The 19544-nt window shown below is 40.8% G+C and overlaps 1 protein-coding gene across 1 annotated transcript in view; it reads right to left on the bottom strand.

Moving 5' to 3' along the window:
• Nucleotides 1–19544, bottom strand: part of LOC126235494 (uncharacterized) — a 284326-nt gene that overhangs the window by 13383 nt on the left and 251399 nt on the right. Inside the window, exon 22 of the mRNA XM_049944213.1 lies at nucleotides 18773–18958. Within this exon, the coding sequence (XP_049800170.1) occupies nucleotides 18773–18958 (186 nt within the window). The remainder of the gene's footprint in view (nucleotides 1–18772; nucleotides 18959–19544) is intronic.

The following is a 19544-nucleotide window of genomic DNA, read 5'->3' as shown; positions in this document are numbered from 1 at the left end:
TCCTTGATAGGATAGGAGTGACACATGAGGAAACTCTTCAGTTTTGATTTGAAAGGGCGTGGCTTACTGCCAAGATTTTTAAATTTGAGTGGTAGCTTATTGAAAATGGATGCACCAGTATACTGCACACCTTTCTGCATAACAGTTAACGAAGTCCGATCCAAATGCAGATTGGATTTCTGCTGGGTATTAAATGAGTGAAAGCTGCTAGTTCTTGGGAATAAGCTAATATTGTTAACAAGAAATGATATATATATATATATATATATATATATATATATATATATATATGTAAAAACAAAGATGATGTGACTTACCAAACGAAGGCGCTGGCAGGTCGATAGACACACAAAAACACACACAAAATTCTAGCTTTCGCAACCAACGGTTGCCTCGTCAGGAAAGAGGAAAGCATTATATTTATCATCTATGCTATCGGCACTATAAACAAACTGCCACTCTTATTCCTTGACAAGGTTTAAAAAACTCTCTACTGCAGTTGGATTTATTGCCCTACATAATTTGTAATTACATGTGACACTTGTTTGAGTACAAAAGCCTTTTAGTATTAACATTTGTGCACCATGGTCTGAAAGGCCATTCATGCTTTTACTATCAGAATGCCCATCAAGTAATGAAGAATGTCTATGGCTGTGCTACTGTTCCCCTGCACCCTAGTTGGAAAAAACACTGTCTGTATCAAATCGTATGAATTTAGGTGATTTACCAACATATACAAAATTTATATTGAAGTCACCACATATAACTAAACTAATTTCTGGTATTTCCTACAAAGTGAATCAAGAGCCCTCTCTAGCTTGAGCAGAAATGCTCTGAAGTCAGAGTTAGGGGACCTATAAACAACAACAATTAGAAGTTTAGTTCACTAAATTCAACTGCCCCTGCACAACATTCAAATACCTGTTCAGTGCAGTGCCGTTATAGGTCTACAGACTCAAATGGAATACTGTTTTTTACGTACACAGCCACTCCCCCACCCCACAAGGAACACCTTGGAAAACAGTCAGCTAATTTGTATCCTGATAAAGGAAGCCTCTGAATTGTCAAATTATTTAAGTGGTTCTTCGACATACCAATAATTTCAGAGTCAACATTTGTAAGCAATTCACTAACTTTATCTCTAATATCTTTTATATTTTGCTGAAATAAGCTAATTCCTTCTCTACTTGGAAACATGATATCATCTGAAGGTGAGCCCTTAGTTAGAGGGACTTCCTTTAAGCAGGTATTCAATCTAAATAAAGGTGCACATCTAACACCAACTACTACAGGAATTTTTCCATGAGTGATCCCACCACCACCCATTACACTGTCACCTATAAGCTTTTTCCAGCCTCCCATTCCCATACCTATTGAGTGAAACCTGATCTGCTGATAGACCCAACTGGCACCACTGAAATGTGACCCATTCCCTCTGCCATCAGCACCCTCTCCAGACTCATGTTAACATGCCTTACAGCCGCATCAAAACCAGGCCGATCAAAATGCTGAAACAGTTGCATGAAATGCACATTAATGCCACCAGTTTGAGTAGCTATCTTTACCAGGTCACCACCTACATCATATTCCCTGTCCCTATCGAGACTGTTCCCTGCTCCACCCACTATCACTACCTGATCCTCCTTTGTAGAATTCCTACATAGCTTCCCTATGCTGTCAGTCACCTGAGCCAATACTGCACTAGGCTTCACAAAGCTGGTGGCCTGGTACTCACTCCCCAACACTTCCTCCAACTGCTGGCCCACACCTCCACCGTACGGACTACCTAGCAGCAGAACCTCCTCCTTTCTGTTTGACTTTGCAACTAACCTAATTTAATTGTGTACAGTGTAATGTTCCTGAGAAGTCATAGCTTCGTTACCATCTCAATAAGGAGTTCATTTACAGAGAAAGTCATTTCACCCGGTCTTACCCCATTAGTAGGATAAGAGTGGGTATACAAATCAACTTTATGGAAATACAGAAAAACAAGATATTCCGTGAAAAAGCAGAAGAAATGTTTATTGAAGTACAATTGAATCAACAATAATATTCACAGAATTGACATGTAAAGCAACAATCATCATCTGCTCCGAACTGACATGATCACAGTGTAGACACATTTATTGCTCAAACATGACCGGTTTCAACAGCCTTATACTGCCATTATCTGATCTAAGGGGAAAACAATCAAGAGGAAGGGGGGGGGGGGGGAGGGGGAGACTGCAGCTCATATGATGGATATATAAAATATACAATATTCCACATATCTTCTGGAACTTGCTATAAAATTGCCAAGTTACATTTTATGAAGTCAAAGTATAATAGAGACTCCCAAGTATACATACCTTGATCAAAATGCAGTCAACAAAACACACACTGTTGGCAAAATGTAGAAAAATGATGAAAAGCACACAGTTTAAATCCTTGTAGGCGGCAGGGGTAAAATACAGGGAGTGAAAGACTATTTACAATTTGTACAGAAACCAGATGGCAGTTATAAGAGTCGAGGGACATGAAAGGGAAGCAGTAGTTGGGAAGGGAGTGAGACAGGGTTGTAGCCTCTCCCTGATGTTATTCAATCTGTATATTGAGCAAGCAGTAAAGGAAACAAAAGAAAAATTCGGAGTAGGTATTAAAATCCATGGAGAAGAAATAAAAACTTTGAGGTTCGCCAATGACATTGTAATTCTGTCACAGACAGCAAAGGACTTGGAAGAGCAGTTGAACGGAATGGACAGTGTCTTGAAAGGAGGATGTAAGATGAACATCAACAAAAGCAAAACGAGGATAATGGAATGTAGTCGAATTAAGTCAGGTGATGCTGAGGGAATTAGATTATGAAATGAGACACTTAAAGTAGTAAAGGAGTTTTGCTATTTGGGGAGCAAAATAACTGATGATGGTCGAAGTAGAGAGGATATAAAATGTAGACTGGCAATGGCAAGGGAAGTGTTTCTGAAGAAGAGAAATTTGTTAACATTGAGTATAGATTTAAGTGTCAGGAAGTCGTTTCTGAAAGTATTTGTATGGAGGGTAGCCATGTATGGAAGTGAAACATGGACGATAACTAGTTTGGACAAGAAGAGAATAGAAGCTTTCGAAATGTGATGCTACAGAAGAATGCTGAAGATTTGATGGGTAGATCACATAACTAATGAGGAGGTACTGAATAGGATTGGGGAGAAGAGGCGTTTGTGGCACAACTTGACTAGAAGAAGGGATTGGTGGGTAGGACATGTTCTGAGGCATTAAGGGATCACCAATTTAGTATTGGAGGGCAGTGTGGAGGGTAAAAATCATAGAGGAAGACCAAGACGTGAATACACTAAGCAGATTCAGAGGGATGTAGGCTGCAGTACGTACTGGGAGATGAAGAAGCTTGCACAGGATAGAGTAGCGTGGAGAGCTGCATCAAACCAGTCTCAGGACTGAAGACCACAACAACAACATCGTCCCTGAAAGTTGGTGGCAAACATGGCTGTTCCATACCTGCTGCACAGCACTGCGTTGCCAGTGGAGTGTTAACATAGAGGCGGCAGACCTGCTAGAAAGTTAATCTAACTTGCAGCTGGATGGCATTTGTAGTACAAGTTAAATGTTCAGATACGGTGGTTGCAAGCAATGAATAGTGGTACACCAGTAAGAAAGCTCGATTTTTCAAAGTGTCCGATATAACAATTAGGAATGCCACCTGGCCATACATATAATATTTCCACGGCCTATGCCCTATATAAACTCTGTAGTAATTACATACTGTGTGCTTACTGACAACACAAACAGAGGAACTACAGGGTTTACAGCAGCAGCAGCAAAAAATATAGAATGCCCTCATTTTATTCACTGGTAGTCTTTAGTTCACTAAAATTAGCTACTTAGTGCCAGAAAATGGACAAACAGTATCATGACGAATGAGAGAATGTAGCACAGGCTTGTACAGGTCTGTCTTACTAAACAGCCATTCACCAAGTCCAGTGTAATACGTGTACGTTACAAAAGAATCTTAAATATAATGTCCTCCAATCTACAGTTTCATATATGCCTGGTTCCTTAGAAAACAAAAGAATAACAAATGTGGTGTCATTTTCTAATTATTGCCAATCTTTATTGCACTACATGCGCTCCTTATTGTAAAAACTATGTTACAAATCAATATAAATGATAGTGTTTGTACTAACCTAGGCCTCCTAACTGCTGACGTCTGTTGTATGTTCCCTACATCTACAGCTGCAAGAGGCTCCTATCCACTCAACTCTGATAGTTGGTCAAATCTATTGCATATACGCAAAGTATAACTGTCTGAATACCTCCTCCTCCTCCTCCTCCTCCTCCTCCTAGCTGCCTTCTTGCCAACTGAGTTCCCACTCCCCACCAAACTTCACCCTCCTCAACCTATCTAGTTCCTCCTTTGCATGTTGTAACTGCACTTCTACTACTGTTCTCGTAGGCAGGTGTGACCTGTGCTTTTTTCCAAGAACTGGGAAAGGTTTTCGGTTCGAGAGATCTACGATAGATTACAGTCAGAAGAGTGGCTAACTCAGCCACAAATTCAGCACGGAATTTGACAGGATTACCATCGGGCCCTGAATCTGCGTTCACATTTAACAATTTCAGCTGTTTCTCAACACCACTGACACTAATATTCATTTCATTCATCTTTTCAGTGGTATGAGGATTAAACTGGGACAATTCTCCTGGGTTTTCTTTTGTAAAGGAACAGTTGAAAACGAAGTCAAGCATTTCAACTTATTCTTTGGCACCCTTAATTTCAGTTCCATTCTCAATCATTAGGAACTGAGCACTAACTTTGGTGCCACTAACAACCTTTATGTACAACCAAACTTTCTTCGTGTTTTGTGAAATATCATTTGACAATATTCTGTTACGGCAGTCATCGAACGCATCACACACTGCTCTCCTGATAGCCAAACGTGTTTCATTCCGTGTCTCTCTATCTATAGTTCAATGCTTTGTTTTACATCTGTTATGCAGATTTCTTTACAGTGAATGAATATCATAGAGGTTCCCTCCCATTATGAACTTTTCTACTGGATACATATATATCCAGTGCATGCATCAACTATTCTTTTCAACTTGAGCCAGAGTTCCTTAACATGCTCCTGCCCTGTACTGAAAGTTTCAAGTTCCTCACTGAGATATGACACTACTGATTTTTGTATCTAGTTTACTGAAAATATGTGTCTTTTGCTTATTTTAGTTGTCCTTTGTACTTGCCACAACTATATCATGGTCACTAATTTGAGATTTGATGTGGACATCCTCAAAGCGGTCAGGTCTATTTGCCACATTAGACCCACTATATTTTCATCATGAGTGGGGTTCCTAAGTATCTGTTCTAGGTAGTTTTAAGAGAAGACATTTAGTAATGTTTCACATGATGTCTTATTATGCCAGCTACTAACAAAACTGTAATCTTCCCAATTAATCATTGTGTTGTTAATATCGCCACCAATGATTACACTATGATTTGGGAACTTACATACATGTACACTGAGGTTATCTGCAAAGGTTTTGGTTACAACAGGAAATGAGTCTGGTGGGTGATAGGATCCAATTTTCTTTTATGCCTACGTCTCTTACTGTTTTTTGCCCTAACTATCCCATATGCGGCTTCAATTTCTATCTCGACAGATTTGAGGTTCTTGTCTACTGCAACAAATACACCACTTCCATTTCCCATCCTTTCAATATACACTTAAATTTTCCTCAAAGACCTCACAGCTATCAATTTCAGGTTTGAACCAGCTTTCTCTGCCCAGTATTATAAGAGCTCCACTGCCTTTCATGAGCACTTCAAACTCTGGCACCATGTTGCAAATGCTTCAGCAGTTTACCATTAGGAGATCTCACCTGTGGGAAGCATTTCTTTCAATCTGACACTGATACTTCTTGGTTTCCTACAGCTATCTATATCTGGATTGGATGGAGAGCCACCTAAAAAAAAAAACCACCCTCGTGTGCTCCCCAAACACCATCAGCTACTTGAGTAGCAAGCTGTGATGTGTAGTGCACACCTGACCCATTTAGGGTAACACCATAGCTCACAACCCTATGGCTCAAGTCCACGAAGTTGCAGCCTAGCTTGTCACAGAACCTACTTAGCCTGTGGTTCAGCCCTTCCACTTGGGTCAGAACCAAAGGGCCATGATCAGTTCTGGGGACAATGTTGCAAATTGTGAGCTTTGTTGAAACTCCACGCACAAGACTGGTCTTCTCAACCTTCTCTGCGTCACTGGAACGACAAGAATGACTTTAGAGCCCAAGCAACAGGTATCATTTGTTCCAACCCCAACGTGCACCACAATCTGCAGCTGGTTGCACCTTGTTCCCTTAATGGTTACTGGAATAGCCTCTTCAAGTTGAATAAGGCCCCCCCCCCCCCCCAGGCACATGCACTGAGTGCACCTGGTGTCCTTCCCTGTCCCTTGCTGCCATTTCCGTAAGTGGTAATATCAGTGCCCACACGTTTGAGCTGCCTCCTCTCTAAACGGAACAAAACAGGTTTCCCACCCCAAAACAGGTGAAGTGAGCCCCACTGGCTCAGTTTCAGTTAAAAACAGTACATCAAACGTGTTGGTTAGGGGGTCGGTACAACACTCTTGAGTCCTCCCGATTCCTGTCCACCCTGTACAGGACACCTAGATCGACAGTTGACATACCAACCACAGTCAAGTGGACAAGTAAAGACAGCCTGTATTTTCTGCAGAGGAGACAGGACCCACTGGAGAGGCTAGTACTTGAGGTACCTCTGGAACCAGTGTCAGAGGTACATGACTGTCATGAGCTCTTCCAACACACTCATAGCAGCAGCTGCCAATTGTTTGGTGGTAGTCAGGACAATTTCCAACTGCTCATGAACATAAACCAACTCGTCACCTGTTCGAGAACAGCATTCACAGTGTAGTTGCATTTTGGATGGTGCAATGTACTACACAACTGTAAACAAGTAACTTTAAATTAAGTCCACCGATTATCTTTCAATCTGTTGACCTAAAAAGTTGCTTACTTCCTATGCGTATTGAAGCAAATACATAAAACGAGATAGAATGATACCTGATGTTCTGTTTGCAAAATGGAAGTACTGGCTCCAGTCATAACCTCTTAATTTATCGCTCAAGAAAAACTTATGAATTTATAGAAAAACCACAATTTGATTACAAACACTGTTTTGCTTAGTCAGTGTTTACATCCTTCATTACCAGTTTCATTAAATTTAATACATCACAAACCTATTTAGAAATTTTTATGTTTACATCTACACTACAAAATCATTATTCAATATTCGGCATTAGCCTATTCTAACATAAAAAAGATGTCACGACTTCGTTCACAAAGCATTGTCTTTTTTTTTGTGGTGGTGGTGTTGGGGGACAATGGGAAAAAAAAATTTAGGGGAACCGAAAAAATAGGTATGGGTGACTGGTGCCAGCTTTGATTTGCAGTCCTCTTAAACCTTAATTCTGCTTCTTAACCACAGCATCAGAGCACTCACTTATCGCATAACAATTACAATGCATTCTTAAGTTTTGTACTTTCATGATTTACTAATTATATGCTCTTTCCTCTGTTGCTTATGTCTAAGTTAATAGCAATGAATACAAAGCAAAGAGACAGTGAATGCTACTTACATATTCCTCAGTCCCATGGTTCACCGTTTGTACAACTACACGATATTTAAGAATTTCATACCATCAACAGGGGAAATCATCAGGATGAGGGGCAAACTGGTAAGGAATCAGGGGTTTTCTGAATGGCAACTGTAGTGTTCAGCAAATGGTGTGGTGAATTGTTATATTCATTAATTTGCTGTACCCCACGGTTTGGAAATACGATAATCCACGTTATTGTATCCGAAGTTGATGAACTAGTGTTTATCTACTGTTACAGTGAACTTAGCCTTATACACCAGAAAAAAACCCTATCATTATGAATGGCTTATCTGAAAGTTACTTTGACCAGGTACTTACAGAACCAACTTGTGAAGGTAATGCCTTAGACCTCATCATAACTAAAAGACACATGCTTAATGCAGAGGAGGGCATAAATGATCAGCAGGATGTTATAACATCAATTACTATATTTCTGGCAATTTAAATGGTTCATGCTACCTAATACTTGTTCTCTCTTCAGATACAAATGATAGGCAGAAAAGGCTGGTAATAAACCAAAAGGTATCGGTATCTTGAATTACTTACCCTGTGAAATTTTACCATTGATTTGATAACAAAGATGTGGAGCAAAAGTGTATGAAATTCAAGAACCATTTTACAATACACCTTACACCAGTACGTACCATATAGGGTCATGAGGGATGGTAAAGAACCGACGTGATACAACGGCTGTTTTAGAAAGTTGTCTACCCCTAATTGTTTGAAGAACTGAACTCCCATGTATAAAATAGCTCTGACAGTCTGATTACTTCAGAAATGAGTTAATGTGTTAAATATTTGCCTTTAAGCATGTTAAGTGAGAAAATGTTCTGGAAAAGCTTGGAATTATGCTTAAAGTTTGTTAGATGTCGCTAAGTGCTCTCACTCTCAAATACAGGATTATTAAAGTCAGTATATTTGTGTGCCACCAGTTATGCTGCCTCAAACACAAACACATAGTTTGTAACTGTAACACTTTCCTTATTGTGTTAAACTTTTAACCTCAGTTTATACCTTTTAATGAGTAGGTTATGACAGCATTTTAAAAATTTTAAATTCAGCTAATAATTATGCAAAATACTCAAAATTGAATTTTTCATGTCCCTACTCTGGTACAGAGCGCCGCGGGTTTCGAATCCGCAACCGTCACACCGTAAGCTGTGGCTGCGCGAGCTCCTGACCCGTATATAATGTGAGGGCGCCACTGTGGAGCACGTAGTCCCAGCGGCCAATAACGACGTACCCTGTCATGTTATTTAAGTGCCTGCCTCTCACTCAGTGAGGCAGCCTGATATTCGTGCGAGTCCCTCAACATCTTGCTTACAGACATTGTGTTTACTTTACTTATTTCCAAGTACTAGTGGACGTTGTTGATGACCCTGTTGCTTCTTGTGTGTTGTTGTTCTTGGTGTCTTGCTCACTCGTCTGTCGTCGTGCGTGTCCATCCTTTTCGCGGTTACAACACCTACACTGCAACTGATACTGAGTTCCAGGATAGTATCCAAAATCTTAAAATATTCAAGCCGTCTTTTCATTGTGCCAGTCTGTGACTCAACACTTGCCCTAAGTGGTTAGTACCAATCTGTCCTTTCCATTTTATTGTTGTTATTACATTCTGGACTTTCCATTGCCTGTAAAAGCTTCAGGTCTTACATAAAGTAAGTAAGAGGATCAAAATCGTCTATTCTGTCATTCAGTGATTGTAATTGTAATGGCACTGAAACAGAGGACAACAGAGTGATTAATTACTGGATTCAGAAGGAATACGGTTCAATTCCGCATCCGGCCATCCTGATTTAGGTTTTCCGTGATTTCCCTAAATCGCTCCAGGCAAATGCCGGGATGGTTCCTTTGAAAGGGCACTGCCGACTTCCTTCCCATCCTTCCCTAATCCAATGAGACCAATGACATCTACATCTACATCCATACTCCACAAGCCACCTGACGGTGTGTGGTGGAGGGTACCCCGAGTACCTCTATCTTTTCTCCCTTCTATTCCAGTCTCGTATTGTTCGTGGAAAGAAGGATTGTCGGTATGCTTATGTGTGGGCTCTAATCTCTCTGATTTTATCCTCATGGTCTCTTCGCGAGATATACGTAGGAGGGAGCAATATACTGCTTGACTCTTCGGTGAAGGTATGTTCTCGAAACTTTAACAAAAGCCCATACCGAGCTACTGAGCGTCTCTCCTGCAGAGTCTTCCACTGGAGTTTATCTATCATCTCCGTAACGCTTTCGCGATTACTAAATGATCCTGTAACGAGGCGCGCTGCTCTCCGTTGGATCTTCTCTATCTCTTCTATCAACCCTATCTGGTACGGATCCCACACTGTTGAGCAGTATACAAGCAGTGGGCGAACAAGCGTACTGTGACCTACTTCCTTTGTTTTCGGATTGCATTTCTTTAGGATTCTTCCAATGAATCTCAGTCTGGCATCTGCTTTACCAACTATCAACTTTATATGATCATTCCATTTTAAATCACTCCTAATGCTTACTCCCAGATAAGTTATGGAATTAACTGCTTCCAGTTGCTGACCTGCTATTTTGTAGCTAAATGAAAAGGGAACTATCTTTCTATGTATTCGCAGCACATTACACTTGTCTACATTGAGATTCAATTGCCATTCCCTGCACCATGCGTCAATTCGCTGCAGATCCTCCTGCATTTCAGTACAATTTTCCATTGTTACAACCTCTCGATACACCACAGCATCATCTGCAAAAAGCCTCAGTGAACTTCCGATGTCATCCACAAGGTCATTTATGTATATTGTGAATAGCAAAGGTCCTATGACACTCCCCTGTGGCACACCTGAAATCACTCTTACTTCGGAAGACTTCTCTCCATTGAGAATGACATGCTGCGTTCTGTTATATAGGAACTCTTCAATCCAATCACACAATTGGTCTGATAGTCCATATGCTCTTACTTTGTTCATTAAATGACTGTGGGGAACTGTATCGAACGCCTTGCAGAAGTCAAGAAACACGGCATCTACCTGTGAACCCATGTCTATTGCCCTCAGTCTCGTGGACGAATAGTGCGAGCTGGGTTTCACGAAACCCATGCTGATTCCTACAGAGTAGATTTCTAGCCTCCAGAAATGTCATTATACTCTAACATAATACGTGTTCCAAAATTCTACGACTGATCGACGTTAGAGATATAGGTCTATAGTTCTGCACATCTGTTCGACATCCCTTCTTGAAAACGGGGATGACCTGTGCCCTTTTTCCAATCCTTTGGAACACTACCTTCGCGTACTCTGTGTAAAATCGAAGTGGTATCTCATCAGGTCCAGCGGCCTTTCCTCTTTTGAGTCATTTTAACTGTTTCTCTATCCCTCTGTCGTCTATTTCGATATCTACCATTTTGTCATCTGTGAGACAATCTAGAGAAGGAACTACAGTGCAGTTTCCCTCTGTGAAACAGCTTTGGAAAAAGACATTTAGTATTTCGGCCTTTAGTCTGTCATCCTCTGTTTCAGTACCATTTTGGTCACAGAGTGTCTGGACATTTTGTTTTGATCAATCTACCGCTTTGACAAAGACCAAAATTTCTTAGGATTTTCTGCCAAGTCAGTACATAGAACTTTACTTTCGAATTCATTTAACGCCTCTCGCATAGCCCTCCTCACACTACATTTCGCTTCGCGTAATTTTTGTTTGTCTGCAAGGCTTTGGCTATGTTTGTGTTTGCTGTGAAGTTCCCCTGCTTCCGCAGCAGTTTCCTAACTCGGTTGTTGTACCACGGTGGCTCTTTTCCATCTCTTACGATCTTGCTTGGCACATACTTATCTAACGCATATTGTACGATGGTTTTGAACTTTGTCCACTGATCCTCAACACTATCTGTACTTGAGACAAAACTTTTGTGTTGAGCCGTCAAGTACTCTAAAATCTGCTTTTTGTCACTTTTGCTAAACAGAAAAATCTTCCTACCTTTTTTAATATTTGTATTTACGGCTGAAATCATCGATGCAGTAACCGCTTTATGATCGCTGATTCCCTGTTCTGCGTTAACTGTTTCAAATAGTTCGGGTCTGTTTGTCACCAGAAGGTCTAATATGTTATCGCCACGAGTCGGTTCTCTGTTTAACTGCTCAAGGTAGTTTTCAGATAAAGCACGTAAAAAATTTCACTGGATTCTTTGTCCCTGCCACCCGTTATGAACATTTGAGTCTTCCAGTCTATATCCAGCAAATTAAAATCTCCACCCAGAACTATAACATGGTGGGGAAATCTACTCGAAATATTATCCAAATTATCCTTCAGGTGCTCAGCCACAACAGCTGCTGATCCAGGGGGCCTATAGAGACATCCAATTACCATGTCTGAGCCTGCTTTAACCGTGACCTTCACCCAAATTATTTCACATTTAGGATCTCCATCAATTTCCTTCGATACTATTCCACTTCTTATCGCTATTAACACGCCTCCCCCCTTCACTGTCCAACCTGTCTCTGCAGTATACATTCCAATCTGAGTTTAGGATTTCATTACTGTTTACGTCTGGTTTCAGCCAACGTTTTTCATTACTGTTTACGTCTGGTTTCAGCCAACGTTCTGTCCCTAGTGCTACCTGGTACTATATGGACGTTATGACTGTTTATTAATGAGAGCAGTTCTGGGACCTCGCTGTCTGGTCTCCTCCCCCAAAAACAACAGCAACAACAACTGAATTCAGCATCCCACAATCATTTTACTGTAGAGGATAGGATCATTTGCAATTACTGTGCAAATGCCAAATGCCAGATATTGGCATAAGTTATTACAGAACACGAAAGCAACTAAAATCGTTTCAATACCGGACACGCATATGTACTTGACAATGTAACTGTGAGGTTCTACAGGATTATGCAAAAAAAAGCTTGCTCCCATTCCAGTAGTAGTGTAACACGGGATTCTGTAAGAACAATAGGTACTAAGCAGTTGGAAAAAAGCCCAGGTCACTCCTGTTTCCAAGGATGGTCAAATGGATGCACATAATTATAGGCCTATACTGTTGATGAATTATGGAACATATTCTATACTCGTGCACTATGATGCTTCTGGAGAACAAAAATCTCCTCTATACAAACCACCATGGATTCTGTAAAAACAGATCGCTCTGTTTGTCCATGAAATTCAAAGCGCCATAGACAAACAAGTCTAGGTTGATACTGTGTTCCTTGACTTAAGCAAGGCATTCAGTGCAGTTCCACACTGTCATCTAGTGAGCAAAATACAAGCCTACAAATATCAGAGCAGATCTGTGACTGGACTGAATACTTTGAAGGAGGTAGAACTCAATATATTATTGCTAAGAGAATGAAACTGAAACAGGGGAAAATGTAATTTCTGAAGGAACACTAGCAGAACTTGTTTGAGAAATTGTTCTCAAACCAGTTCTGCTAGTGGTGCTCCAGAAATTGCATTTTCCACACTAATATGTCATTTGACATCTTCCCCAGCCACTCCGTCACATTATTGCCTTTCTTTGGGGCTTTACTCATTTTACTTGATTCATAAATAGCTGAATGGTAACAGGTGTTCACACTTTTCACATGCCAGTTTAGTGGTGACAGCACCATTTTAAACTGACATGCCCATCACTGAAATGGCATCAGATAAAAATATTTGCACCAACTGTGAGACATATGCAAGCATTGTAATTAATATATTGTTACACACTGAGGTGACAAAAATCATTTGACACCTCCCAGTATCATGTCAGACCACCTTCAGCTCAGCATTGAGCAGCATCTGTATGTTGCACGGACTGAAAAAGTTGTTGGAAGTCCCCTGCAGATATATTGAGCCATGCTGCCTCTACAGCCATCCTTAATTGCAAACGTGTTGCTAGTAAAGGATTCTGTGCACGAGCAGACCTCTCGATTACATCCTATGAATGTTCAATTGGATTCATGTCATGCAATCTGAGTGGCTAAATAACTTGCTCGAATTATCCACAATGCTCTTCAAACCAACACTGTGAAACAGCACATTGTCATCCACAAAAATTCAATCATTGTTTGGGAACATGAACTCCATGAATAGCTGCAAATGGCATCCAAGTAGCCGATCATAACCATTTCCATTCAGTGATTGGTTCAGCTGGACCACAGGATCCTGTCCATTCCATATAAACACAGCCGACACCATTATGAAGCCACCACCAGCTTGCACAGTGCCTTGTTGACAACTTGGGCCCATGACTTTGTGGGGTCTGTGCCACACACTAATCCTACCATCAGTTCTTACCAACTGAAATTGGGACTCATCTGACCAGGCCACAGTTTTCCAGTCATCTAGTGTCCAAATGATATGGTCACAAGCTCAGGAGAGGCACTGCAGGCGATGTCATGCTTTTAGCGAAGGTACTCACCTTGGTCGTCTGCTGCCGTAGCCCATTAATGCCAATTTTCGCCGTATGTCCGACATTGATTTCGGAGTTATTTCATTCAGTCTGCTTATCTGTAAGTACTGTCAACTCTATGTAAAACACTGCTGCACTCAGATGTTGACTGAAGGTTGTCTGCCACTGTGTTGCCTGCGGCGAGAGGTAGTGCCTGATATTTGTTGTTCTTGGCACTCTCTTGATACTTTGCTTCTCTGAATATTTAATTCCGTAATTATTTACAAAATGGAATGTCCCATGCATCTAGCTCCAATTAACATTCCATGTTCAAAATCTGTTAATGTTCGCTATGTGGCCATAATCAAGTTGGACAGCTTTTACATGAATCACCTAAGACAAATGACAGCTCAACCAATGAACTGCCCTTTTATACCTTGTGTATGTGATACTATCGCCATCTGTATATGTGCACATCACTATCCCATGACTCGTCATCTCCGTGTATGTACAAGTGGTTCACAATAGTGAGAACTGACATGTGACAGTGCACCATAACAGAAGACAAAACATTTCAGGACGTATGGGCCCAACAGTGAACAGTTTCTGAAATTTGTAAATGTGTGGATACCAGCCGCCACTGACTACAGTATAAAAAATTATCTTATTGATATATTTGAAATATACACTACTGGGCTAAATAGTCATCTACAGCCTACCATACATTAGGCAACTTTGGGAATGCAGTACATGGATGAATGATCACCAATACTTCTATGCTGATAGAGGACAACTACTGCACCAATATGGTCCAAGACTGACAGGTCAAGTAGGGTCAGTACCTTTGTCTCCAATGTCACCTGACCTTAATAATTTTGATTTTTCTGTCTGGGGAACCTCAAAAGTGAAGTGTACAGCACTCCCATTGATAACGTTTAAGAACTCCAGCAGTGAATTATGCAGAGTGCAGTACTGCACCCAAATGTGAGGATGAAATGTGGAACACCACCTTTAACATGCACAGGTACAGTAAACTGTAATGGGTAATGTGCTGAAGTACTGTAGTATTTCATTTCAAGATAGGCATGGGTGAAATTTGAGCCCAATCAGATGCAGACTTACTAATGAAGTTTGCATTTCAAATAAATTTATATTAACTGCAGCAATACTTCATACTGAAGTCAGTGGCAGCTCACTGATGCACATTCACAGTTATCTCCAAAACGACTCATTTGCAGACCCATTATAGTGGAACATGTTTGCTCGTCTTATCGTATACTTTCAGCCACATCAGTTTTCATTTATAAATACTCTTCACTCTGAATACAAATTTTACACTTGGGTGCCTCTGCCCCTCCTTTCGGCTTGGTGCCTCAACTGGCTGCTTGTGTTGCTTGGGCCTTAAACTGGCCCTGACCAAAAGCAAGTGTTAAATGAGCACTACTACAGAAGAAGATAGTAACTCCAGAAGACCTACGGAGGATCAATGATAGGTGTAGGGACCAGCAGTTGACTAACAAGGAGACCACCCTGCAATCTGACTTCTAAATTTTTTTACATTTTTTTGTACATTAAGTTCATAACTCAAATATCAATCGCCCCAAGCAAGTGCACACAATTCTAAAAAAAATTCTCAAGAAAACTGACTTTGAAGTTTTCTGATGGACTTTCACCTATGGCACTTTTCATGATGCTCCAAGGGGCCCATTCAGTAGCGTTGAGAATGATCATTGGGTGATCAACGGATCGCTGGTTCACATCTTAATATGGTTCTTTTTAATTTTTTCACCTTTTCTTTTTTTGCTTAATTATAATACGTACACTGTATTAATATAAAATTCATCAAATATATGCTAATTAACACAAGTCTAATCATAATTTTTAATGAAAAATGCACGTCATCTTGTTTCTAATTACATATTGCACACAAATGACAAGTTTCATTGCAAATATAAATTATTAATTATCAATAAAAAAAATTACAAATTTATTGTTAGTGTGTGTAGGGGGCTCCTATTTTTGACAAAAGCTAACTTTCTTACAGTCTTTCTGTTGTGCCTTTCTGCGACTCAGCATCTCTGCTATATGGGGAGTAGCAACATTATATTGTTAAATTCAATCTTGGAATTTCCACTGTTACAAATTTGTTAACAATCTTTTATAAAATATTGATAATTAAGAGTTTATATTTGCAGTGAAAACTGAAATTTTCCATAGATCATTAGCAACAAGGAGACAACACATTTACCATGAAAAACGAGGATTAAGTATGTGTTAATTGGAACAGATTTGACGAATTTTATATTTAAATGATGTAGGCATTTGCAATGGGCAAGGGATGAGGGAGTAAGAGAAATGGGGGGGGGATCTAGGTTAGGCTTCTGTTTGAAGGGCAAACTGACAATTAGTAAGCTGTGTAGCAGAAGGTAATCAGGTGCATTGCCAAATGGTTCCTCGCAAGGTTCTTTCTGCAATCCAATGTGTTTGGATCTAATTACTGGACTCTTGCTAACTTTGCTGGGACCACTGTCTCTGGCTGCCACAGCCAGACTATGAGGCCAGACTATGGAGGAAGCAGTCTGGGTGGTGGGGGAGGGAGAGCAGGGTACAGGTGGGGGACTGTAAAGTGCTGTTTTTGGGAGCATACAGGGACGAGGCGGAGAGCGCGTAGTGTAGCCAGGTGCAGTCGGGAAGTTACGACTCATGGGGGAAGAGTAAAAATACTGTGGGTGCGCTTAAGCAACAGGAGACTGTGGAGACCGAACAAGGAAGTTGACAGGCAGGTGAAGACAATGACTGATAAAGGCTGGGGTCAGGAGGGTTACGGAAATATGGAATATATTGCAGGGAGAGTTCCCACCTGCACATTTAGAAAAGCTGGTGTTAGTAGGAAGGATCCAGATGGCACAGGCCGAGAAGCAGCATGCTTTAGCAACTCAGTTGTCCAGTTGTTCTTGGCCACAGTTTATCAGTGGCCACTCATGCGAACAAACAGCTTGTTGGTTGTCATGCCCACATACGACGAAGTACAGCGATTGCAGCTTACCTTGTAGATCATATGACTGGTTTCACAGGTAGCCATGCTTTTAATGGGACAGGTGATGCTTGTGACCAGAATGGAGAAGGTGGTGGTGGGATGATGTAAGACAGCTCTTGCATCTATGTCTATTACAGGGATATGAGCCGTAAGGCAAGGGGTTGGGAGCAAGGGTTGTGTGGGGATGGGCAAGGATATTGAATAAATTTGTTGGGGGGCAGAATACCACTGCGGGAGGGGTGGGGAGGTTACTGTGTAGGACATTCCCCATTTCGTGGCACAGTGAAAAGTAATTTAAATCTTGACAGAGAATGCTATTCAGCAGGATCTCCAGTCTCTCGTCAAATCCTTAGGCCCATCCCAGAACCTCTCCCCAGAGTCAGTCTCCCTCTCTCCCCATTCCCCCTCCTCTCCCCCATTCCTCAAAGAAAACATATAAATAATTTAAAAAAGCCATCCGCCGTACCTGCACAATGTACTTGTCCATACAGATACACAACCCTGCTCCCAACTCCCTACCTCATGGCTCATATCCCTGTAATAGACCTAGATGCAAGACCTGTCCAATGCATCCTCCTACCACCACCTTCTCCAGTTTGGTCACAAGAATCACCCATTCCTTTAAAGGCATTGCTACCTGTGAAACAAGTCACATGATCTACAAGCTAAGCTGCGACCACTGTGCTTCATTTTATTTGGGCATGACAACCAACAAGCTATCTGTCACATGAATGACCACCAACAAACTGTGGCCAAGAAACAAGTGGACCACCCTGTTGCAGAGTATGCTGCCCAACACGACATCCTCCATTTCAATGAGTGCTTGACAGCCTGTGCCATCTGGATCCTTCCTACAAACACCAGCTTTTCTGAATTGCAGAGGTGGGGACATTCCCTGCAATATATCCTACATTCCCATAACCCTCCTGGCCTCATCCTTCATTACTCATTGTTCTTCACCCAGCTATCCCCATTCCTGTTCCGACTCCATAGCCTTGTATTACACAAACACACCCACAGTTTTTTCACTTCCCCTTCTTCTGCTACCCCACACTAAAGTCTAGCCTCCAGACTGCACACGACTGTGCTATGCTCTCTCTACCTCGTCCCTGTATGCTCCCCCAAACAGCACTTTACCTTCCCCTACCTGTACCCTGCTCTGCCTTCCCCTCCCCACCCCAGCCTTACCCCCACCGCCCAGACTGCTGCTTCCATCATGTGCAGTTGCTCGCAGTCTGGCCCTGGCAGCCAGAGACGTGAGTGTGAGTGAGTGTGTGTGTGTGTGTGTGTGTGTGTGTGTGTGTGTGTGTGTGTGTGTGTGTGTGTGTGTGGCTGAAAGTTTACATCTTTAGTAGTCTTTTTGTTGTGCCCACCTGCAATTCCACAACTCCACTACATGGTGAATAGCAACCTATCCTTTCCATAATATTGTCATTATTCCAGCCTGCATTTTATATTGTTTAATACTGCAGATGAAAGTGAACAGGCATGGCATGCTGACCACTTTACAAGTACTGAGAGACAAATTATGTGGAAAGGAGTCCCCAGAAATGCAGGAACATGCTATATACCAAATATATTATATACCCAATTGCTGGCCAGTAATTACTTTCAGGAGGCAAAATGTGTAGCATGTTCATTTTCTGGCAAAGTAACATTACTATAATAATAATAATAATAATAATAATAATAATAATAATAATTTGTTCTTTCAAGTTTAAATACCTGATGTACATTTCATCCTTGCCAAAAAGTTTCTCTAATGCAGACAATGAAACAGTAGAGAGCAGGCACTGGAGAGCTCTTAGTCTTGAGAAAGAAGTGACTCCATCTGACGTGTCACTTATCACAATGTTTACAAGATAATTAACCAACTCTTCATCTTTGTCAACCTGTAAAAGGTAACATGCCCTGGAAAAAGAAACAGAGAAAATCACTTAAACATACTGAAAAACTTCTTTTCTGATGTGCAAAGTACAATTTAAAGAAAACAGAAGCTTTTCCTCGCTTTTACCAACAGTGAATTGAGACTGAACATTTGCTGTTGCTAATGGTTTCAATAAAAATGACATTATTTTAACGATGTTTCAATTCGCATGGCTGAAAGGCATATCAGCACACATACATTTGTAATTATTATTGCCAATGCCTTTTATTATTAATATGACATTACCCAAAGTAAAAAACTGAAGTAGCACAAATTATTTTTATTCATAATTACTGGAGTGCTTGCAAAATATAAAATTCTCTCTAAAGTGAAATTGAACACACAAAAATATGACAGTTGCAGAATTATTTGCAAAAATACGAAACTACACGATAACAATTTGAACTGATATTTCACTATAGCCAACAATGTGAAGATAATTTTTGTAGTGCACAAGGAAGAGAGACTACCTGTCAAAGTTCCAAAAACTCCTCCAGTCAGAAATACATAGCTTTCACTGTTTTTGGAAGTTAAATTGACTGAAGTGGTTATGCAATATATGTCATTACT

This window comes from Schistocerca nitens, chromosome 2 (assembly GCF_023898315.1).
Source record: "Schistocerca nitens isolate TAMUIC-IGC-003100 chromosome 2, iqSchNite1.1, whole genome shotgun sequence".
NCBI classification, from domain to species: Eukaryota; Metazoa; Arthropoda; class Insecta; order Orthoptera; family Acrididae; genus Schistocerca; species Schistocerca nitens.
This window is presented reverse-complemented; position numbering and strand designations above follow the sequence as displayed.